The 23,724-nt window shown below is 41.0% G+C and overlaps 3 protein-coding genes and 3 long non-coding RNA genes across 7 annotated transcripts; 4 read left to right on the top strand and 2 right to left on the bottom strand.

The window, feature by feature from the left end:
- The first annotated feature begins 2,122 nt into the window (after positions 1 to 2,122).
- On the top strand, positions 2,123 to 3,922 carry LOC135347687 (fibronectin-binding protein A-like). The gene is made up of 3 exons (XM_064545707.1): positions 2,123 to 2,602; positions 2,823 to 3,029; positions 3,250 to 3,922. The coding sequence occupies exons 1-3, from the start codon at positions 2,557 to 2,559 to the stop codon at positions 3,705 to 3,707; spliced, it is 711 nt and encodes a 236-aa protein (XP_064401777.1). The 5' UTR covers positions 2,123 to 2,556; the 3' UTR covers positions 3,708 to 3,922.
- A 501-nt stretch (positions 3,923 to 4,423) lies between these two features.
- On the top strand, positions 4,424 to 7,117 carry LOC135347685 (uncharacterized). 2 transcript variants are annotated; one of them, XR_010398518.1, is made up of 6 exons: positions 4,424 to 4,739; positions 4,944 to 5,639; positions 5,962 to 6,174; positions 6,261 to 6,383; positions 6,429 to 6,494; positions 6,791 to 7,117. It is a non-coding gene; the product is annotated as an uncharacterized LOC135347685 (long non-coding RNA). The 2 variants fall into 2 exon arrangements; XR_010398517.1 differs by having other exon boundaries at positions 4,424 to 5,639.
- LOC135347686 (uncharacterized) lies at positions 6,401 to 7,423 on the bottom strand. The gene is made up of 2 exons (XR_010398519.1): positions 7,210 to 7,423; positions 6,401 to 6,566 (listed from the first exon to the last, which is right to left on the bottom strand). It is a non-coding gene; the product is annotated as an uncharacterized LOC135347686 (long non-coding RNA).
- Positions 7,424 to 9,173: 1,750 nt separating this feature from the next.
- Positions 9,174 to 10,986, top strand: LOC135347684 (uncharacterized). The gene is made up of 3 exons (XR_010398516.1): positions 9,174 to 9,743; positions 10,116 to 10,361; positions 10,560 to 10,986. It is a non-coding gene; the product is annotated as an uncharacterized LOC135347684 (long non-coding RNA).
- An 11-nt stretch (positions 10,987 to 10,997) lies between these two features.
- On the bottom strand, positions 10,998 to 14,039 carry LOC135347682 (uncharacterized). The gene is made up of 2 exons (XM_064545704.1): positions 13,921 to 14,039; positions 10,998 to 13,794 (listed from the first exon to the last, which is right to left on the bottom strand). Exon 2 carries the CDS (start codon positions 13,780 to 13,782, stop codon positions 11,083 to 11,085), a length of 2,700 nt encoding a protein of 899 aa, XP_064401774.1. The 5' UTR covers positions 13,783 to 13,794; positions 13,921 to 14,039; the 3' UTR covers positions 10,998 to 11,082.
- On the top strand, positions 14,024 to 23,625 carry LOC135347683 (cleavage stimulation factor subunit 3-like). The gene is made up of 18 exons (XM_064545705.1): positions 14,024 to 14,196; positions 14,403 to 14,540; positions 14,955 to 15,050; positions 16,040 to 16,072; positions 17,044 to 17,141; positions 17,500 to 17,601; positions 17,892 to 18,018; positions 18,369 to 18,609; positions 18,773 to 18,870; positions 19,106 to 19,222; positions 19,381 to 19,455; positions 19,868 to 19,969; positions 21,361 to 21,505; positions 21,809 to 21,872; positions 22,093 to 22,192; positions 22,357 to 22,455; positions 22,796 to 23,071; positions 23,349 to 23,625. Exons 1-18 carry the CDS (start codon positions 14,155 to 14,157, stop codon positions 23,538 to 23,540), a joined length of 2,145 nt encoding a protein of 714 aa, XP_064401775.1. The 5' UTR covers positions 14,024 to 14,154; the 3' UTR covers positions 23,541 to 23,625.
- Positions 23,626 to 23,724: the final 99 nt, after the last annotated feature.

Raw genomic sequence — 23,724 nt, 5'->3', positions numbered from 1 at the left:
GTTTATTACACGGTCACGTAGCCTCGAGGCATGATTTGGTAAGGGGTCGTCCTGATCAAACACATAATTTTTATAGCGTGAGAATCCTCTTGTTTTATGCAATACAGGCAACTTGCCCTCGGGGCTTCACCCTCGTGCTTGTGCCATTTCATAAAACTCCTGCTATATCTATAGGTGCATCGGTATATAATGTTGTGGTTTACTTAACACACATGCACACACCAAAAGGTGCTCTTCACCCTGCTATTACTTATCAACCAACTGCAACCATTGACGAGCTAGTGAATTACGTTGGTATCGATAAAGACCTCCTCAACCAACCTTGCTCTGCCGAACATCTGACAAAAATTGCTCCTTACGTTTCAAGCTGGCCAAAATACGCACTTGTTCTGGGACTAAACCAACCACAAATTGACAGTATCAAATCAGACCAACTTCTTGCACCAGAGATGAAAGCTCAGCCAGTCCTGAGTTTATGGAAGCAAGCGAACGGCTTCAGAGCTACTTACTTGGCCCTCGTTGATGTGTGTCTGCAGAATAAAGATGTACAGCTAGCAGGAGATATCTGTAATATTGTTAAAGGTTAGTGCATGACTAGATGAGAATTTCCAGCTAAACGATTTTCCATACAGAGCATTCTGCCCGATCAATCACTGGTGTAAAGGGAGAGGCCACTGGACACACTGAGCAAAGTGAGATTTTCGTCCGTATGTTTGCTCTTGCAGGAGCTACAGTATGTATTAAATTTTAAGTATGCCGTAGATCTTCTAATTTATTTTATCAGACATTTCTAAATATCCCAGACACTTTTCTAGGAAATTTTCGTTGTTTTCTTATACAGCGGACGCTTTAATTTTACATTTGTTCTATATCCGGACAATAACATTACATAATTCAAGCAACGTAGTTTGTAGCTTGAAGATTAGATAGCTGCAACTATATATTATAGTCGCACATGCACTGTTGTTGTTCTATTTGCAGCTGCATGCTTCTTTTAATTATTCCGGAGACTTTGCGTGGCCTATAAAGATCTGTTCCAATTATACCCGGACAATTTCCAAATCATTATTTTTCTTGTTCGTTAATTAGTTATATACAGTAATACAATACCAGTGGCATAGGAAGGGGGGGCTCCAGGGGCTGCATGGAACCCCCCCCCATATTTCTAGACTATTAAGTAGAGATGACTTATCAAGCTGCACTATTTTCCGTTATTAGCCGTGCTTTTTCCATTCAAAAAACTAGAACCCCCCCATTGAAAAATTACCCTACGCCACTGAATACTATTGTTCCCTCCAGTTGATCTGGTATACGTAATATTGTTTCTATAATAATTATGCTTGCCATAATTTAATGGAGATTTCTCTACGCAGGTCCCAGTGACAAAAAACCTCATTACACAGCTAGTGAGGACACATCACAATTGGACTGATTAGTACCAATAATAACATTACTGCATGTTACGTTGTTTGTTATTTTTTTTGTGTTTATTTCATTGTTCATGAATACTGAGACAATTGAAAGTACACATGTGTGTGCAGCACGAATTAACCTTAACCAGTAGTACTATAGCTATAGTGTTCCAGTGACTAGATCCATGGGTTCCAAGAGGGTCCATTCTGCAGACATTGTCTATGCTAGCAGCTGCCCCGATGAGTGTGGTCACCTTGGACTCCCCACCCTCCAGCTCAGCCACATCTATAGAGGGACACAATAAGAGAGGAGTAAATGTATGGGTGTGTGACATGTTTACATTGCACTATTATGCTCTAGTGTATAAGTGTATGGGGCAATACATGCATACCAATTATTTGGCGAATGAGCCATTCAATCGACTTGGCGATTTTTAAGCAATGACATTGTGTCCACCGGAAAATTTTAACCTGACAGTTTGAAATAATTATAATTGGCGATCTTCGGTAAAATTCGCCAATTTTCTGTAATATGGTACATGTAAGACAACACTCTAGTGTTCAGGGTATCTGTATACAGTATCCTATACGTTTATGAACACTGAATAATACAAGCAGGGTGAACAGTTTTCTCATAATGTGTGTGCCAAGACAGTGCTATTTGCGCATGCGCATCATGGTCAACAATATGGGGGAGGGGCTCAGCGCTGCAGAATAAAGGGGCGTATCCACTAGCTATCTTACAGCTAGTAGCATCCATTGCATTAGGCTAAAGCTGCACGTTTTCAGACAACTGAAGATTTTGCAAGTATGTATCTCTACGTACATGCTATTATGAGCACAGGAATGACCTCTCCAGAGCTAGATCTATGGACAGATCACACTGGCTGGAGAGATTTCTAAAGTGGGTGTGGCTCGTACTTCTCTAAGTACGAGTACGTACGAGTAGTGATGTGATTGTGCCATCACGGGATCGAAGGCCAAGAGCAAGGCCAGAGCTAGCCTCGACCCCCGGCCGATCCGTCTCCAATTGAACGCTAGGTCGCCTACTTATTTTTCAACATCGTTCTATTAAAAAAAAAATCGGCCTGGGACCGAGGCTAGGCCAGAGCTCGAGCCGCTACAGCCCGGCTAAGACAAAATTATGGAGGAGAATTTATATCAAGATTTTGTTATAATTGGTACAGGTGGTAAGTGATTATATAAAGATATAGATATAAAGCTATACTTGTGGTTTCTTGCCCAATGATAACATAGTAAGCAGGCTATACAATATTTAGTGAATAACTTTTCAGTGCAGCTCTTAATTAAGTTGTGTAGATTCTGTATGACAAAATTATTACCAGATCAGCTGGTTATGCTCATGCACTTTTATAATTATGGGAAAAAACACAATTTTGCTTTCTGTAGATTATGACTTCAATAGTTCAGATTCTGAATCGGAGTCCGGTTTGCCAGGCAGGGGAGTTTCAGTAGACCCAATTCCAGTCTCAGATGCACACGTGGGTGAGAGTATCGGGGCTCGTCCTGTACCGGCAGTGTCGAACAATCAAGATACTAATAATACTGTCACCTGCGAGATTGATGAGGATGAATTCTGTGTGATCACTATTAATAGTAAGTGCATGTGAAGCCGGTATACATCGCTTAGATTAACACTCACGGTGTAGTCAGTATAAAATCGGCTGATACCAACTCTCTATATGCATGCAGTTGAAATTGAGTCACCGTAATTAGTATACTGAAAGGTGACTTTAATATCGTGCAGCGTGATATTGTCATGCATGTGCTGAGATGTTAATTTATTGTTTAATGAATATCGTATCTTTATTCACAGAGTGTTTCCCTGAAAGGTCAGCGTTAGATTTGAATTTAAACGTTCAACCTATTGAAGAATCTGGCACACATAACAACCAGGCTCCCTCAGAACCAGAGCTGAACACTCTCCCCCCAGAACCAGAGCCGAACACTCTCCCCCCAGAACCAGAGCTGAGCACTCTCCCCCCAGAACCAGAGCTGAGCACTCTCCCCCCAGAACCAGAGCTGAACACTCCTTCTGCAGAACCAGAGCTGAGCACTCTCCCCCCAGAACCAGAGCTGAACACTCCTTCTGCAGAACCAGAGCTGAATAGCTGCGTGTCAGAGTGTACAGATCCTTCATTGCCAACAGATGGATCCGTCAAAATGATTCTTCCGTTGCACAGCCCTGTCATTGTGGTAGATTGTCACTGGTTTTTGTTGCAACAAGAAACTGATGACTTTGAACGTCTAAACAGCTATGGCATTATTAACTGAGTTCAAATCAAGCAGCAATTCAACAAATCGACGGTTGCTTTGTGTGAACTCCATTTGGCTCGCTGTTGTGCATATATTATTTGCATGTCCTAAATCTACTTGCTATTGGACTCTAAAGCCGTTACTCCAAACAGAACATTAATTGTTTATAATGATGTGTTTAATGGATGTGTTATTATTATTATATCCAGGAGTACATTACTCCTTAATTACTAAGACAAGTTGACTGAACACTAGTGCATGAAAGAAGGGGTGGAGCTGGTTACTCCCCTTCCTAAAAAGAGGGTGGGGTTGGTTGCAGCTCATCTGCCTGAGGCTGATCCTAGATTTTATAGTAACAATCAACCCCTCTTAACCCTTCATTAAAGATTATTAGCTATACGATTATATATACCAAAAACTTTTTGATAACCTTTCAGCTATATATAATACAATGGGGAAACATAATAATAATAGTCAGTTAAGAGTATTCTGCTTCATGGTAAAGTGGCGTTTCTCATTCATGGTTCGTTTGAGGTGGTCTGTGGGTGTGGCTGCTGCAGCACTCATCTCGTTGCTCTTCACTGGCAAAGTGTCACTCCTTTTAATCGAAACTCTCTTCCTTATCTTTGAATCACTTGTCGAGCTGCATCGAGATCTGGCCGAAGTGGGAAGGCCTTTAACAGCTTGAACGATCTTGCAGAGCAATGCAGAAGTGATTTCCGTTGAGGTAGCATCGCTACACTGTTAAAAATGGGTAGTTACAATAGCACCCAAAGTGCTATGCCAACACTCACCTAATGGTGCTATCACAACACTAAGAGTGCAGTCGTAACTGCTACGTGTTACTAGAACAATAAAGGGTGCTATTATACACTTAAAAGTGCTTGTGGAACATTTTAAACAGTGTTGTGCATGCACTTACCTAGTTGTTAAAATCATATTACTCTAACTATACACCAGATGGTGTTACTCAAATAAGAATTGTGTGATTGTAGCACTATACATGGTGCAATGTAAGCACCTCTACAAATCACCTGCATGCAAATCAAGGCCAGTCTATAATGATTCATGTAGTTGCATGTGTAAATAAATAGTTGCTTATATAGTAACAAACCCGTTCCATTAAAATAGTTGAATCTGGTATAATTATTATACCTTTGTATTCAAGCATGCAAGTAGATTATAATTATAGTCACCTTATTTATTATACTTATTCAGTATAAATTCTAATCACATGCGTAATTATGTATACAGGGGTGAAGCAGCACACTTGTACTGATGACGGAACAATCGGCCCTGTGAGGAACTTTCCAAGAAAAAATTAGTGCACTTTTCAAGTGTACCGGCAATATTTTAGCTATTCAGTATTTATAACTTATGTGATGAACCAGTACTAGTTATCATTATTAGTTACTGTAACTATGTGTTTGAAGTTGCAACATCTATTGAGGACTAGACTATGTGCATGTCACGCTAACGGACAAATTAATGCCCAACAATAATTATTAACAATTCAATCGTCTGAAAAATCATACATCCTGTATTTAGCAAAGTAGCTGGCTTATAGTGTGTTCTTTCTACTCGTACAGTTGCCCTGCAAATTAACTATTACTTTGCTCCCACCCCTCCCCTCTTCCATGCAAGGGCATACACTGATGATATGATCATAATTAATTGATGAGCACAGACTCAAATGCGTGGTGGGTAGCCAAGACTACATAAACAAAACAAAATCGTGGGTGGTAGACGTGCAGCACTGATCTCACGTGAACCTTGTGATAGACAGCTGCCTGCATGAGAGTCTCTGCACACAGCTGCGTGCACCTTAACTAGCTGTACGAAGGCGCCAGGCCTACTCTAGTTCTGTACTGTGCTCTGGTACTACATGGACTAAGTTGCTAGATGTACTACACTGCAAGATGGCACACTGCTTTGACTCGGAACTATAGAGTAAGTTGCTGCAAAACCATTGTTGTGCTAAAAAGCTTGACATAGACAGACTGCAAGTCTACTACTCACTACTATAATTGTAACTATATAATAATTCTTGTTGGGCTTTGTGGGCAGCTGTCCGTCAGTCTGATATGTTCAGCTGTCCGTCAGTCTGATATGTTGGGCTTTGTGGGCAGCTGTCCGTCAGTCTGATATGTTGGGCTTTGTGGGCAGCTGTCTGTCAGTCTGATATGCTGGGCTTTGTGGGCAGCTGTCCGTCAGTCTGATATGTTGGGCTTTGTGGGCAGCTGTCCGTCAGTCTGATATGTTGGGCTTACAGGGTTCATGGAGTCGAGCTATTTAAACGAGGTTAAAGAATATGCGTCGCAAATTGAGATTCAACATCTGTCCAAAGATAAACCACTGCTCTTTAAAAGGAATAGTCCAAAAACAAAGCGTAACAAAGGTGCTATCAGGAGTGATATGATCGACCAGCAGTTACAGATGTGCGTATATACTTACCTTCTATCCACCACTGACCGATTATGTCTATGTAAGTTCACTATTAGCTAATCATGTTGTGTTCAAGCATATAGCTGTAAATGTTTGCAGTAGTAATAGAATTTTTTGAAATTACAGGAAAAGATACCTATAGATTTACTTTTGAGGAAAATTGGAAAGAATTCGAACAAAGGAGAACAATGTTAAGCTACAGGAGCTGGTCGAAGACTATGCAGTCACTGGTGCAGTCACAATCTAATGGTAAATAGAAACCCATATCTTCAAACATACATTTTTTTTATTCAGTTCTGAAGATAATACTGTAAGAAGAAGGATGCAGTACAAATGATATTTGTCAAGCTGCTGCTCCACGTATGTAATGCATAAACAGTTACAAATACTTGATACTTGAGAACAGATTCTTCTGTTGCCCTTGAATTCATCCTGTGTGGGGGGGTATATGCTTATTATAACGAGAATAACCCTGTCATCATACATATATAATTATACACAGTAATGCATGCACACTGGATATTTGGAAGAGGTGACAACAGTTGTTAAAGTGTTAGGCTTTCGGCTTATTTGAATAATTGTCTCCTACTCACTTATATCACTGCCTACTGTTTTTGTGAGCCCCATCCTTATCCCATCATAATATATACATGCAGGTGGATGACATGCAACGTTCGTTCAAGGTAGAAAAAGTGCTATTGAATCTGGATCAATGAACTACTTCGTCATCGTAGAGAAAGAAGTGTATGAAGTAGATTCATTCTATGAAACTCTTGTACTATGTTTTTGACATTTTAGTACCCACGTGCATGTCTGCATGGCACCCTTTTATTTTTTATTTTTAAGGTCCCGAACTGCCTAAGTGTATTGTGGTCGTAGTTATTAAACACTTTATGAGGTTATAGGTATACATATCTTCATACTTTTATTGTATGCTATCGTGATGCATATCATTATACACATGCTATAATTATGTTACGTCATTTAAGTCAAGTGCATGAGCTTATCGAGAAGTGCAATAAGCATGCATGCAATATTTTATGCTTTGCATGAAGAGTAGCAATGACAACTGTACCTGTAGTAACAGCAGCACCCATCCCCAGTGCTTTAATAACACCATTGTAGGTGTAGTTGTAAAAGTTACACACAGTTTGGAGTTGCAGTAACTCCAAGAAAGTGCAAGTACAGCACATTTTCATGCTGTTACAACTCCAAAATGAGTGTTTTAATAACACTAAAATCTGGTGCTGTAATAACTCCATATATGAGTGCCATATTTGGTACAATGGTTTTACCCCACTTTTGGGTGTTACAATAGCACCACATTTTTAACAGTGTATTAGCTAGTATAGACCAGTCGCTCTCTCTAGCATTAAGGGGATTTTCGAAAATCGATGCCGGCACATTGAACAGGCCTCCTGCAGCACCCCCTGTCACTTTAATGGGAAGTACTCGGTTCCCATTCCAGACAAACTGCTGTGCCTCGAACGCTGCACCGGGTCCTCCTTTGACAAGAATGCAGACATCAATCACACGCGGTGTGAGCATTTCTCTTTGACGTACGCTATCTCCGAAAAATAACGTGTCTCCGTACGGAACTCGAGCAAAAGTGAGGTCAGAGTTTTGTCGTGTCTGATTAGATTTGTCTTTATCTCTCATGGCAACAATGTGGCACACTCCATGAGGCTTGTTCAAACGTATTCGCTCGTCATAGAAACTTTTCGAAACGGATTCTCCCACACCATAGAAACCACCGGTAATCAGCACGATCTCCTCGTCTTCGGCAAGTTTTTTTCCGAGGGCCTCACAAATTTCTTTTCTATTTTTCGAGTAGAACTGAGTACCTCCCGACACATACACAAGCTTGCCTTTGGGCAGCTGCTCCGACAGTTCTGAGCACATGTTAGCAATATCGATCTTTTGCTTGAGAACTTTCTTGAGCTCGTCCTCAGCTTTCTGTGGGTTGAAGAGAGTATTGACCCTCTCCAGTAGATTTGTTTTGTAGCTATTTGATTGACAGCTGCATGCAACAGATTAATTAGCAAGCATACATTGAATGACCCTCCCAGCACAGAAAATGCTCAATGCATATATGCCAATGAAACTCAATGAAGAATGCATGGTGTATGGAGAATGGTGTATCAAAGTGTATGGGGTTCTCATTTTGAGATAACACTACACCCATAATTTTCATGCAACTTATTTGATATTTTGCAGCAATTAATGTTGCAGACAGTAATGCATGTTGCTTCTCTTCCCACTGGCCTACCACACTACCACACATGCTAGCCTCGAATCTTTATGGAGCTGACAAAGTCATTATGGTGTACAATGTACAAGTGCTTAATGTTATTCATTATCATTATAATTATTATGTGGTTACAGCCAAGTTACCCATATTGCTAAAATGTCTGTATATAACTTAGGAGTGTTACTGTATATTGATATACATGTAGAGATTCAGTAAGTAGTGCATCATGCACACTGACACTAGACTACATGTACTATATCCCAAAACTGAGAGCTATTCATTACACTTTACGGGTGATATAAGGTCACATGCATGTCTGCAGTCACATGCATGAGATTGAGTGTGAGAGCTTATTCACTGCCATTGTCCCACACATGCACGCACTGCACATGCATGCATGCCTGCTGCATAGGCTCTCCATATATGGAATGGCACAATTTAATTAAGACATATCTCAGCCTATCAACAGTATCACTAATATTCCTAGCTAAAAGCGTCCAATCAGATTGTTCGATTCTTGGAACTTCTGTACACACCCTTTTGAATAGAGATGTCAATTGAGGTGGGGTCAAAGTTCACTTCAAGGTGCTTGTCAAGACTGGAAACACAATATGCATGACCTTGCAAATGATTATGGTTGCTACAGCAATGTACCATATGCAGATGCACACCTGGGATGATTAATTACGACATTAATTTTATTAGCTAAACAACTCTTACTCCCTTAGACCCACTACTGGGAATATTATCAGAAGTACCTGAAGTTCATGCACTCCTGACATTATTCACAGGACCACCATGCTACAAGAACCATAACCATAGCTTCTGCCTGTACAGTGTACACGTTAGAATACAATTTCTATTAATAGAAGTATACAGCTAGCTGCATTAGGGTATAAAAGAAGGTACCACTTTAGTGCCTGCAGTGTATAAATTATGTCAGAAGCTAATACAACAAAGAAGCTGCTAAAAATGTTCGGCCAAGATGGTGGTGATCCGACTTCTGCCTTAGCCTCACTGATAGGGCTTGATCCGACAGTTGATGTCAGTTCAATCAAGGATAGTGATGGAATGACCCTCCTCCATCTTGCCGGGACTGGTCTAAGTGGGGACTCTTAGTCACCCAATTGGTCGAAACACACCATCATAATGTCTCAGTTGTGAATGAAGATGGAGACACACCTCTGCACACAGCTGCTCGATTCAACAACGGAGGAGCTGCCGAATATCTTCTTAAGCTCAGTGATGTCAACGCTATAAATAACGCTGGAGTAACTGCTTTTGACATTGCAGATCAAAAGCAACATCAAAATGTTTTGAGACTCAGAGGTTGGTCGAGTGTGATGAAGTATTTGCAGGTAAAACATATGTCAATGATTTTGATCGCACATGCATGCATGTATATTGTGCTCATGCACAGATGAATCCACAAGTACTCAAGATGATATATACTGTTTTACACATGGCTATATATAGCTAGCTATATAGTCACATCACTATGCAGTACATACATTAATTATATACTTAGCTAGATCTAAGCATTGTGTAAAACAGTATCATTGAGCAGCAAACTACACACATTGCTGTGTGCTGAGTGCTTTCTCTCTGAGTTGAGATCTAGATTTTATGATACCATTTAATTTTGATCAGCTGGTTGTCTTTCCATGCCGCATGGATGCTCATACACTTTCATAGTACAAACAAAATTTTTCTTTCTATAATTATTATAGATCGAGACTTCAAGCGTTCAGATTCTGGATCGGACTACGGTGAGGGAGTTTCAGTACACCCGATTCCAGACTCGTGTGCATGCGTGGGTGAGAGAGAAATGAGTATCGGGGCTCGTCCTGTACCCGTAGCCTCTGATAACCAGGAGACTAATAACATTGCAACTTTAACTGTCACTTATGAGATTGATGATAACAATACTGTCACTTGTGAGATAAAGGATAAATTCTGTGTGATCACTATTAATAGTAAGTGTAAAGTACATTGTATTGTATAATTGGCTGACATTAACCGCTGTCCCGCACAGTTATACCAATACCTATTAGTGAATACGAAAAAGGTTACTTTAAAACTGGTTCGTGCAGCTGGCGTGCATATTATATTATTCATGCATATATATACATTGTGCTTACTCACATTTGTTCTATGAATATTATTATTAACAGAGCCTTACGCCTGTCAAGATTCTGATCATGAAAGGTCAGCAGCACAACCTGTTGCAGAATCTGGCGCACACAACAACCCTTCTTCAGAACCAGAGCCAAAAAGTTACGCAGAATATACAGAGCTCTCATTACCAACAGATGAAGATTATCACCGGACTTTGAGGCAGCAAGGAACTGAAACTGAAACTGAAACTGAACTTATAAATAGCTATGTCATTATTTGAGTTCAAATCAAGCCAGCAATTCAATCCATCTCTGGCTCGCTGTTGTGCTGCATCATTCTGCATTATTTGCATTTCCTGTCTTAATTGCTATTGGACTCTGAAGCCGTTACATATACAACAGAACATTGTTATAATTATTGTACTCCTTACTCCAAACATTGTTTTATGTATAATTATACTATTATACAGAATTATGGTATATACATGGATGTGATTAATTATCATTAACGCACACGAATAATAATAATATACAATCAAAAACATAGTAATAATTAGTCAGTTAAAATGTTCCAAGTATTCTACTTCTTAGTAAAGTGGTGTTTCTCACTCATGGTTCGTTTGAGGTGGTCTGTGGGTGTGGCTTCTGCAGCACTCATCTCGTTGCTCTTCACTGGCAAAGTGTCACTCCTTTTAATCGAAACTCTCTTCCTTATCTTCGTATCACTTGTCGAGCTACATCGAGATCTGGCCGAAGTGGGAAGGCCTTTAATAGCTTGAATGATCTTGAGCAATGCAGAAGCGATTTCTGTTGAGGTAGCATCGGTATTAGCTAGTATAGACCAGTCGCTCTCTCTAACATTAGGGGGATTTTCGAATATCGATGCCGGCACATTGAACAGACCTCCTGCAGCACCCCCTGTCACTTTAATGGGAAGTACTCGGTTCCCATTCCAGACAAACTGCTGTGCTTCAAACGCAGCACCGGGTCCGCCTTCGACAAGAATGCAGACATCAATCACACGCGGTGTGAGCATTTCTCTTTGACGTACGCTATCTCCGAAAAATAACGTGTCTCCGTACGGAACTCGAGCAAAAGTGAGGTCAGAGTTTTGTCGTGTCTGACTAGATTTGTCCTCTTTATCTCTCATGGCAACAATGTGGCACACTCCATGAGGCTTGTTCAAACGTATTCGCTCGTCATAGAAACTTTTCGAAACAGATTCGCCGACACCATAGAAACCACCGGTAATCAGCACGATCTCCTCGTCTTCGGCAAGTTTTTTTCCGAGTGCCTCACAAATTTCTTTTCCATTTTTAGAGTAGAACTGAGTACCTCCCGACACATACACAAGCTTGCCTTTGGGCAGCTGCTCCGACAGTTGTGAGCACATGTTAGCAATATCGATCTTTTGCTTGAGAACTTTCTTGAGCTCGACCTCAGCTTTCTGTGGGTTGAAGAGAGTATTGATTCTCTCCAGTAGAGTTGTTTTGTAGCTATTTGATTGACAGCTAATGAACATGCTTGTGCCTATGAGCATACCCATCCAGCTGGGAAGTTGCATTGGCTTAAAAACCACGGGAATGATTCGCTTCCTCTGTTCGCAGTAGTACACCTGCTGCTCGCAAAACGAACTTGTAGCAAATTCCTCCGAAAGAATGAAAATTACAGCGCCAGCTTCATCCGCTTTCTGCTGAAAAATCACTCGAGCGTTTTCTTCGTCTTCTTCGGAGTCGATATCACATGAGCACCACATTTCGTACTCGTTCAGTTTAAGATCATCAACTAGACTGTGAGCGAATTCTTTCTGCTCGGGCGCACAACTAACGACAATTAGCGGTTTACCATCTCTTGATTTGGTGATTGATTCACGGAACGAAGCGTCGATTGCAATTGGGAGATTAGAAGCATAGCTGCGAATTGTCGATTTTCTCTTCAGTGGCAAAGGTGAGCCGGGTAGATACATACTTGTGGAGCTGCTTCTGCTTCTATCCGAGACAGATACAGTATCGTCACTAACAAGCATCGTGTCTTGGCGTGACAGGGTGGGGGGCAACTCCATCGCCATTTCGTCTTGTTCCATTTCAAACGATTGTCCCGATATTTTCCCGGCTGAATACCGACCAGATATATCAGCAGCTACTTCTTTGACCATATTATAGTCAATTTCAGCCGGCATGTCAGTTTCATCTGAATTTTTGAGTCCAGGGACAAACTGAGTAGTAGCAAACTGGATTGCTAGACACTTTGGTGGCCAAGAGCTGAGGAAATTCACAGGGATGATGACTTTGCCTAGAACATCTGCAAGTTTGACTTCTCGGTTCGTCCACAGTGTCTGCCCATACTGTTGAGTGATGAGAGGTATGAGAAGAGAGCAGTTGCTGATGCCATCATTGAGGGCATCTTGCCAGTCACTTCCTCCCTGAATGCAGTGCACATCCAAGAATACAGTATAGCCATGATCTTCGAGGGCTGTCTTGAGTAAGAGAGCATAATTGCTTGCCTCAGTGTGAACATAGCTAATGAGGATTTCAAAAGAGACAGTGGTGGTAGTTTTGTGCAGTGAAGTCAAATCTGGAGCCTGCATCAAGCTTTTCTCTAGAGCAGAATCATCGCAGACCATAGTTTCCGTAATCGGTTGGAGAATGCTTGAAGAAATGTCAGTGAAATTTCCATGCTGTTCCATCAAAGTGGGCGTGCTGTACTCAATGGACTGCTGAGATCCTTTGGTCTGTGCCTCTGTTCTAGCACATCGTATGCGAATTATATTCAACGAAGCTACCTCCAAAACAGTGATAACTCTTTCCTGTTGATTGCCTATTGGCCAACCGTTCAGATCCAAGAATGCAAATTGCACGGTGAGAAGAAACTGGTAGAGAGACGGTAGTTGCTCCTTTATCTCATTTCTCAGCTTAGAAATACTTAGCTCTGGCTCGCAATACAGAAATCCTGCTGGTGTCGAAATGTCACTAGGACCTTCAATAGAAATGCCGTATTTCGGTTTTGCATAAGAGAATCGAACTTTGATTATCCCGTCACTGGAGATTACATTGCTGAGTGAAATCGTGCTCTCCATCATTGCATTTATTTCCCAGCCGTTGGGAGTGAGAAAGACAAAATTTAAGGTTGTCAAATTATCGAGAGTGGAGGTCAAAATGTTTCGGAAATCAGTGATAGTTTGACAACGAGAGGAGAGTGGAATATTGACTAGCCCAAGATGGCTGCCATTGCTGTTCGTCTCACTCACAAGCAAAATTCCAATCAGAGGACAGTCGTCCATGGTAGCTTCTACCTGTGCAGAAAATAGACAAATAATTATTGTAATAAAAATATAAAAGCCAGTTTTGCTAGTTTAAAATTCTTAAAAAAGGTTTCAAATCAGGTTTTACAGAAGTAGATCTATACTTACTGTACTTACCTTAATAGCTAGAGTCTAGAGAGAGATGGTACAATGGACTTGTAAAATACTTGTAGATCTACTTGTGGTCAGTTTCTGGGGGCGGATCTTGTAACCTTAATTAATAATAATTACTCACAGGAGGACATTTTTCTACTCCACGTGGTCAAGAAGACAGAAGGGGAGAGATACAATCCTTCTCCGCTCTGAAGCTAAGGCGCTAGGTAACCAGTTCAGTGGAATTCTTTCCGTGTGATGGCTGCCATGTCCCCTCATATTCCTGGCAGAGGTTTGCAGGTAATGGGGTTATTTAATTAATGGCTAGATTGAACAACGTATATCGCTATTTAATTAAATATTATAATGTGTAGAAATCATGCTCCTCTCTGTGAGATGTGATAATGTCACCCAAACTGGCGTACGTACTTATAGTAGATACACATGTACATGTCGTTTTTTAATAACCCCACACGCACACACCCACGCACACTCGTGATATTCAGAGTCCGGTGGGCGGAGATGGACCTGGTGTGTTCCAGCAAGGTTGGTCCTTCACTGAGCATGGCAAGAAGGCCGAGGTGAAATTGGTGAACAACCCCTACGACCTGGAGGCATGGAGTGTGCTAGTCAGAGAAGCACAGGTGCGTACGTAGAGTAAATCAAGTGTTAAATGAAAATGAAGCATCTTTGAACGACCATAACTTTAGTTTCATTTGTCTAATCACATTAATTTTAGGATTTTCTGAAAGCTTAGAGAAAAACCTTTCAGATGGTGTGTTAAAATTAAAGGTCTATTTTGGGCCTGTTTTTGACAAAATACCATGGGCTATGTATGGTCTTTTACTGAAAATGAGAAATTATGACCAGTTCCAAATTTGAGATTTGAGCATACCATTTGAAAGAACTCCTTTTAAGCTTTCAGAAAATCAGAAAATCGTTGAATTTGGACAACCAGAACTCTATTTACAGAGCCAACTCTAGCTCTGTGGAAATCATTGAACGCATAACTTGCTCAATACTGAACTAGCCATCATTTCCTTCTTTCTTCCCTCCAGTCTGCGGCGATGATTCGAGCTCGTATATTGTACGAGCGCCTCGTGTCTCACTTCCCCACGTCAGGACGATACTGGAGACTTTATGTCGAGCAAGAGGTCGTGTCTACATGTACCATCATCTGTAATAGCTTGCATCATACAGTAAAATAATCAGGGCTCTCAGGAAGACTAGCAATATTGCTTCCCTGTTTAAATATAATATTGCTACTACTACAATACGAGAGTAGTAAGTGTGTTGGTCTCTGTCTAGGTACTGCTGTCGTGTGTTGTGCCCTGCTTATATCAACCCTGGCCATGCGTATCAAACCTGAGAATGTGAAGAAATGCTGTGATTCTTACCAAACATAATTATACATAATATAATTATAGGTGGGGTAATGGCATGTTATAGTCAAAACCACCATGTCACGTATCCAGTTAGACTAATTGACTCTATCCCAGGCTGCACTTCCTCTGAGAGTGGGCCTGGTATCGACTGCATGCGCTAACCATTAGCCTGTATGGATAACAACGTGTACGCTCAGTAAAACAACGAACGGAAGTGGATTGAAGGAAGTAGATAGAAAATTTGATTGAAGGTTTCTATAGCCCTGATAGCATTCTGATAGCTACCCTTAGCTAACAAAGACTCATAGCGTGTGGATGACAATCGTCTGAACGGAGTGAAAGCTGACACTAGCCTATAATATGGACAGACCACGCCCACCTAATACTAACCTTGGTGAAGGTATAGACTTTATCAGAAAGAAAATAGCTGCTGCAACAAACCTACGGACTGTCTCTAGCTAGCTAGCTATAGCTCTGTATATGACTTTATGAATTTCTATTCTTTGTCCGGATATTTTCACTGACAATAATTATTATGGGAAATTTTACCGGAAAATCATCCAATAATTTTGCGCATGCGCAAGCAGTCAGTAGCATCTTCAGTCCAAGGCCTGTGAAGAGGGCTAATTGACACTCTGCTAGATCTACAAGCTAACAACATGAGAGTGAATGAATCACGAGTGTCAACAGTAACTAACTGCATGACATTTTTGTTTTGATTTCAAAGTTGATTTAATTAATTTTCCTTTCTGATTCAGATGAGACATCATAACCACGAGCATGTTGAAAAGGTAATGAATGACCTTGTGTCTCTTAGAAATTGTTTCTGTGGTTTGTTTGTTTGTTCGTTGTGTGTGGCTCAGAGTCTTGTATGTGCAAGTAGCTCTGCGTTGGCAATCAGGTGCCTTTTGGATATTTAAATTTTCAAATTTTGAAATCAAAAGCATGTCTTTTTATTATTTGCTGACTGTCTGCATGTGAAGTGTACACTGTCTGCCTGTTGTTATTGCGCTCAAGCATTTTGTAATTTAGCGGCTGAATGCAATGCTGCCATGTGCATGTGTGTGCATGTTGACCATCGTTGCAAGTGTTCTTTCAATTTGTCAATTAACTCATCAACCTATTTAGTAATTAATAGTGATTGTTTTTTTATGACTACAATATCATATTGTGCTACTCAATCTCATTTGTATGGTGCATGCATTGATTGATCTCCCCTCTCGTCTAAATCCAGATCTCATGTATTCCTTGCCACCATTTAATGTATAGTGTCATCTTCATGTACTGCTTCCTGGAGCTATTAATTGTAGGCTTGTCAGCGTATACGTGTATGTTTCATATATACAGCATCAGATTATGAATCGAAGATCGAACTAATTATTCTTATATGCCTTAGACTTTTATTTGAAGAACAGCACATGCAGCCAATTCTCGACCATCGCTCGTAGTCTCTCCTTAGAATCAGATCGTCTATTACCATTCTTCTTTGAGTCACTACAAAGTAGCTGTGCATGTTTCTACGTTCATCCTGGCAGCATGCTTGCCATGTATTATCGGCACATTTATACTTGCCATCTATGAATATACGTAGCTCACATCATCAGCATAATTATTGAATATATCAACGTCTGCAATTTGCTTTAGTAAAACTGAACTGACCCATTAATTAGCATCTGATTGTTTCGTGTGTGTGTGTATGATGTAATACTTAAATAAGTTGGACCATGATTGTCAAATTGTCTTCTCTCTCCCCTCTGTCAAGTTGTTCCAGCGCAGTCTAATGTCAGTGCTGCATATTGATCTGTGGAAGTGCTACATTTCTTATGTCAAAGACACCAAGGCGTCCTTGCCCTCGTACAGGTGTGGGGGAGGGGGTGGTGTGGGTGTGGTGGGACTCAGTTGCTCTAGTGATGCATGGGCTATTGTACTGTGAATGTATGTATGTATGAGGGTACATACTATCCAGAGGTTGCATGTCTTTATAGAACCCGTGTGTATAAGTGTCAAACAACCAATTTGAGAATATGGCTGGTTAATTGCTACTTTTCAATGCTACTGTTTTGTCTGTTTATATAATTGTGTGGATATGTGTTTGCATGTGTAGAGGGCAGTATGATTGTGTAAGGACATCTTTAAATAATAATAAAAATAATTGCGATTCCGCCTCTCATCATATCATAGTGAGCCGTGTGTCCGTTCCCCTCCGCACGCACACTAGGGAGAAACTGCGGCAGACATACGAGTTTGCTCTGGATCATGTGGGCATTGATTATCACAGCACCTCCATATGGACAGACTACATCACGTTTCTCAAGAATGAGTAAGCAAACAGCATAACCATATCTATATATCCACTGTACAACCACCGTACGATAGTGCTGTGATCTACCATATTATGGTTAGCTCCGAAAACAGAGTTTGAAAAAAAACCCTAGCCCACCACGCTTTTTTCTAAAAAAATGAACAATTTAATAAGCAGAACTGGACACGTTTTTCTAGAGACCAATTAGATACACTCTAGGTTATGGTAGTATTGTCTTAAAGATGGCTGCAACAGTTGGGTTAAATTCTCTAGCAAGAGTAGATATATTCTTATCTACTCTATTATAGAGATGCACAAGGAACATTTGCTGAGAACCAGAAGTCCCAGGCTCTTCGTAAAGCCTACCAGAGAGCAGTTGTCACTCCACTTGCTAACCTGGAGCAGATGTGGAAAGAATACAACTTCTTTGAGAATGTCAGTCAGTGGATTAGTCTGCATGTGCATGTGTGTATAATCATGTGTAGGTCATTAAACTCCTGATAGCATGGATAAAATTTTGTGCTGAATATTGGCTGTAAATATGCATGTCCGTGCATGCGTGTCATAAAAACAAATTTATTGATTAACTGCTTTAATATAGCTATAATTATACAAAATTCAATGAATAGAACTTGAGCAGTCGTACAGTCTACTAAGTAATAATAGATAATATTGTTTTGAACTCTCTTCCTTCTGTTAATTTATTTGTGTTCCTCCTTATAATTTAAATTATTTAGTTTTTTTTCGCTCTCCCTCCCACCCCACTATATATATTATATATGAAGACTGACAACAAAATGAATGCCAAGCGTAATATAGACACAGTGAGTCGTCACTATTTGAATGCCAAGAGATCGGCCCAAGAGTACGATGGCATCGCTCGTGGTCTCATACGCGGGAGCACCTCTGTCCCTATGAGGGGAACTCCTCAAGAGTCACAGCAACTCCTTATATGGAAGAGGATTATCAATTGGGAGAGGAGCAATCCGACCAGAACTGAAGACCATGCCATACTCGTCAAGAGAGGTGGATATTTATTGCTTTTCCTTGCAACATTTTCTCGTAGATTTGACTACCAACTCTTTTTTTGTGTGTTCTGGTGTTAAAATCAATCTGTTGGAATAGTTTTACTGTACACCATTTTCTGTTGTATTCACTTGTCCTTCTTACGCCATTACTTCCCTTGCAGTGCTCTACTCTTATGAGCAGTGTCTGCTTTGCTTTGGTCATTGTGCTGATATCTGGTATGAGGCAGCCCTCTATCTGCAGAGGGCCAGCGAGGCCGGGGTAAGCTGTTGGTGTGTGTGTGTGTGGGGGGCAGCGAGGCCGGGGTCATGTGTGGGGGTGAGCAGCTGGTGGTGTGTGTGTGTGTGTGTGGGCGGGTGATTACTGTACTGTCAGTTAGAAGCATTATAATGTTCAGAATAAATATTTTTGATGGTCAATAATACAATATACGGTTGTGAAAAGAAATAGCTAGTCTAAATGAGCGTACATGTTCCTCCCCTCCGCGGTCATGTAGGTGGGTCAGCACAGTGCTCGCTGGGCCGAGGAAGCAGCTGTCATATACAACAGAGCCATTACCGGGCCCCTCAAAGACAGCCTCCTACTTCACTTTGCTTATGCTGACTTTGAAGAGGTTTGTAAAATGTGCTCTAAAAAAAGATCTATTAGCAAAGTTACGTTTGGCAAGTTTACGAATTTATTTTGCTGCATAGACAAGATGCTCAGGTCTTAATTCGTGTTTGTTCGATATCTTAATTATATCAGTTGTATACGTCTGTTTTGCCCCCTCAGGCTAGGAGTAAGTTTGAGGGATCTGAGGCCATCTATAACAAGCTGGTGGAGAAGAGAACCATTGACCCCACCCTGGTGATGAGCTGATAACGTAACCTAGTTAACCACCAGCGTGGAATAAGAACCTAGTATACCAGAAAATATTCACAGTTTTTTAATTTTCGTAGGCGTTCCTAATACGGCAGTTAGAAACGCAATCAGGCTTGTACATCAGGGTGTCATACAGGGGGAAAGGGGGATATCCCCCGCAGCTCCAATTTTCCCCCCCTTTCAATTATGACTGAGTGTCCATAGCTGGGTATTGAAATAACAGTTGACCTTTTTTTAGCAACATTTTCTGGTTACTTTTCTCATTTCCCCCTCTACTTCAAAATCCTGTATGACACCTTGTACAGTGTCATTTGCAATCAATTAACCTCGCATTCATACAGTATAGTTGTCTATCGTGTGTTTCCCTTCACACACACACACACACACACACACACAGGTATACATTCAGTACATGAAGTTCTCCCAGCGTACGGCCGGTATAAAGGTGGCCAGACAAATATTCAAGAGAGCCAGAGAAGACGAGAGAATAGGACATCAGGTGATCAAGGGTACCATGTGTACGTACGTAAGATCCGAAACTAGCTTGCCAAATTGTTCGTTTTCAGAAAAAATTACTCAAGACTCTAAAGTAGTGATATACAGATACCGTATAGCGGGTAATTTTTTGTTATGGCTGTTGAAAGATGTTCAACTACACCCCCACCCCCTCCGTTTCATCAATGTCTTTCAGCTGCCATAACTTGAATTCTGTGGATCCAAAGTCAAAAATTTTATGATTTTCTGAAAGCTTACAAAAAGACCTTTCAAATGGTGTCATCAAAATTCATATTTGAGAGATAAAAAGATTTGCCAATTTGGCGATACCATGGATTATAGCCCATGGTCCGAGGCCGAAAAATGACAAATTAGGGCCCGGAGGAAATTTTGGATTGAAACACATCATTTGAAAGGTATTTTTCTAAGCTTTCAGAAAATCATAAAATTTTTGACATTGGATCAACTGTACTCAAGTTATGGCTGTTGAAAGACACCCCCACCCCTCATCTATTGTACCCTAACGTACCACTCTTGAGCATCTTGTCAAGATGTTCTAGAACTTGTCTGAAGTGAAGTCTCTTGCTAGGATCGTGTGTCCAACAGCTGGTCATGAGCTCTGCAAACACAGGGGGACAGGATGCAGGGATGGTCAGATGCTGGGGGAGGGGGGGGGGAGGTATTGTTCTGCTTCTGATAATAACACTACTAACAAGACTAGGGGGTCAGGGGGTAGCATAAAGATACCTACTGCTTCACAAATATACTTTAGAAAACAGGAGGGGGGGCTCAGTATACGTACACTGTATAATTATAATACTGTATACCGTATAGCAGGTAATTTTCGTGGGGTAAAATATTCGTTATTTTCGTGGGCAAGCTGACCTCCACCAAATTTTAACGTAGGCGTGGCTTATCGGAACGTAGGAATGCCATGCAGCCACAAGACTAAACGAAATTTTTACTCACGAAAACCACCTTTTCTCGAGTTGAACGAATTTTTTACCCCACAAAACTTACCCGCTATACGGTATACAGTTGGGCTTATAGCTAGAGGCAACAATTTACACTTCTGTAGCACACTATTATACCGTATAGCGCGAAATTTTTGAGGCACTTATATTTCGTGGATTGGCCTCTAAAAGCCATTTCGTTACACAATGTTTGCGGAATGACTGCTTACCGGAAGCCACGCCTTTAAATATTTGCATGATAGCAGGTAATTCTAATTAAACAACAAATTTCGCGCTATACGGTATACCTTGTCTAGGCTGGAAAATGGTTGTCTAGTTTGAAAGCTTGCACTTATAATAAATGTACATGTACATGCATTGCCTGTTGACAACTGCATGAAAATGTCCAGCTAGTATAATTAATTAATTTTCCTCACTGTAGGTGTTTGTGGCTGCAGCTCTTATGGAGTATTTCATCAACAAGGACAAGACGGTGGCGTATCGGATATTTGACCTGGGGCTAAAGTCGTTTGGTGACGAGCCTCAGTATATCCTCTCCTTCCTTGACCACCTCTCACATCTTACTGGTAGGTCACTCGCGATGGCATGCAGCTATGTGCTGTGAAGTGCCTTATAGCGGGTAATTTTTATTTGTGCAACTTTTCGTATCAACTACACATTTAAATATTGTACCTGTAGCTCAGGATAGTGACGTTGAACCTATTGCAGTAGAATAATTTCGTAGTTTTAATGTTCGTTGTTCGTATGATGATGCTCTACAATACGAAAAGTACGAAAATTTCCGCCATACGAAAATAAACCTGCTATACGGACGGTAGTTAGTATCTTGATGCTGTACCCGCCTGTTCTCTAACGTTGTGTTTCTCCAGAGGACAACAACACTCGTGTGCTCTTTGAGAAGTCCCTCTCTTCTATGAGCCCTGACAAGACAAGGTGGGTGTGAGGGGGTGGGGTAGTTTCCATTAACAGTGTGGCTGTGTGGGTGTGAGGGGGTGGGGTAGTTTCCATTAACAGTGTGCGTGTGTGTGTGTGGGTGTGGAGGGGTGGAGTAGCTTCCAGTCACGTGCCTGCGAAATGTGTGACATATACGGTTATAGATAGATATAATTTTGAAATTTTTATTTCTCCTCCCCCACCGCTTACACACACACAGTGAGATTTGGGAGAAATTTGTTGAATTCGAATCGACTGTGGGAGATCTTGCATCAGTGATAAATGTGGAGAAGAGGAGGACAGCCGCTCTCAAGAACGATGTGAGGGTGTGGAGTGGGCGGTGTGTGTGTGTGGTTACCATACATGTTTAAAATGTGTGGCTTGTTGGTTGTGAGTACAATCATATTTATCGAGGTAATAGATATTATACTGATAAGCTGTAGACGTTTGTTTCACTACAAATAAAATAATATTTTCATCACAGGATGTTCGTTCCAAAGACACTGTGATGTTAGTGGACAGATACAAGTTCCTCGGCCTGATGCCGTGTTCGGAGGTGGAGCTCAAACTGATTGGACATCCGGTGAGATTACAAAATGATAAATTTAAATACTAGCCGATTTTTTGTCCAGTATACAATCCAGCAATTTCAACAAAAGCAAAGGCTAGCGTTTTTCCCCAAATTTTAGTTGTTTGGTAGCGAACCCGTAATTAATTTTTGTTCAGATTTTACAATTTTAAATCTAATTGCTATTGCTCTCAAGATGACCTTTCCAATGGCATTTAGATGCGATACAAGACTGTAGTGTGATGCCCACACACGCACGCACACACAACACACACACACGCGCACGCACGCACGCACAACACACACGCACACACCACACACACCACTATCACAATAACCTCCCCCCCTCTCCCAGTCATGCCTCGTGTCTCAGTCATCTGGAGGAGGTAACCAGACCACCAAGAGGTTAGAGGGAGGGGTCGGGGGTGGAGCTAGCGGGTCGGGAGGAGGTAGCCTCGTTATGGAGCTGAGAGAGGCGGCTATTTCTAAACCAGATCTCCAACAGATGCTGCCATTTAAACCGAGCTCTGTTTCAGGTGTTGGTATGAATGCAGTTCCTGGAGGATGCTTTCCATTGCCCTCGGAGCTATCCAACTTGTTGTCACGACTACCACCTCCGGATTGCTTCCATGTGAGTTAACATTTTTTGTATATATTTTTTTGTTAATTGCATGGTATGGTTGTACGGTTTTCAACCTTGATCATTCATTCATGAATTTCAGTGCTCACAAGAATTTCGTTGTAAAATAAACCTCTCCACTACCATCAGATATATAAATCTTTTCCAGATATGATTGTAACTATATCTCGTCAATGTGTCTGTTGTGTACATGTACATGCATGCACGCCATGCGTACACATTTTTATTGTGTACTTCCGATTTATCGAATTTTTTGCGTTTTCCTCAGGGCCCATTTGTTCAGTTGAATGAGCTAATGGCACTCCTGGACACGAGTGATGGATCAGAGGTCATCGGGAGGTCCGGAAAACGAAAGAGAGATGGCGGAGAAGAGAGTGATGACGACGGGAGTGGGGGAGCCCCTCCAATTAATGACATTTATCGCTCACGGCAACAGAAACGAGTCCACAACATTGTATAACGCTATAAACAATATATTATTCTTTGTTAGTTATAATTATAGTAATTTTTGTATCATTTCATCATTAATTGTCTTTGCAAAATTATTTTAATTACACAAGTCAATTCGAGGGCGTTTGTTGATTAATTAATTAATGTCGGTTTACTTAAATGAAAAGCATCGACTTAATAAAAAGCTTATAAAA

Source organism: Halichondria panicea, chromosome 14 (assembly GCF_963675165.1).
Source record: "Halichondria panicea chromosome 14, odHalPani1.1, whole genome shotgun sequence".
Classification (NCBI taxonomy): Eukaryota; Metazoa; Porifera; class Demospongiae; order Suberitida; family Halichondriidae; genus Halichondria; species Halichondria panicea.
The sequence above is the reverse complement of the archived record's forward strand: the minus strand, read 5'-3'. Positions and strand labels throughout refer to the sequence as shown.

Excerpts from the sequence above, each read along its gene's own strand:
- LOC135347687 (XM_064545707.1), top strand. The coding sequence starts at position 2,557 with ATGGAGGAGAATTTATATCAAGATTTTGTTATAATTGGTACAGGTG. Across the intron at positions 2,603-2,822 it reads TGTTATAATTGGTACAGGTG|ATTATGACTTCAATAGTTCA; the intron begins GTAAGTGATTAT and ends TGCTTTCTGTAG. Across the intron at positions 3,030-3,249 it reads CTGTGTGATCACTATTAATA|AGTGTTTCCCTGAAAGGTCA; the intron begins GTAAGTGCATGT and ends CTTTATTCACAG.
- LOC135347682 (XM_064545704.1), bottom strand. The coding sequence starts at position 13,782 with ATGGACGACTGTCCTCTGATTGGAATTTTGCTTGTGAGTGAGACGAAC.
- LOC135347683 (XM_064545705.1), top strand. The coding sequence starts at position 14,155 with ATGGCTGCCATGTCCCCTCATATTCCTGGCAGAGGTTTGCAG. Across the intron at positions 14,541-14,954 it reads TGCTAGTCAGAGAAGCACAG|TCTGCGGCGATGATTCGAGC; the intron begins GTGCGTACGTAG and ends TCTTCCCTCCAG. Across the intron at positions 22,456-22,795 it reads TCAAACTGATTGGACATCCG|TCATGCCTCGTGTCTCAGTC; the intron begins GTGAGATTACAA and ends CCCCTCTCCCAG.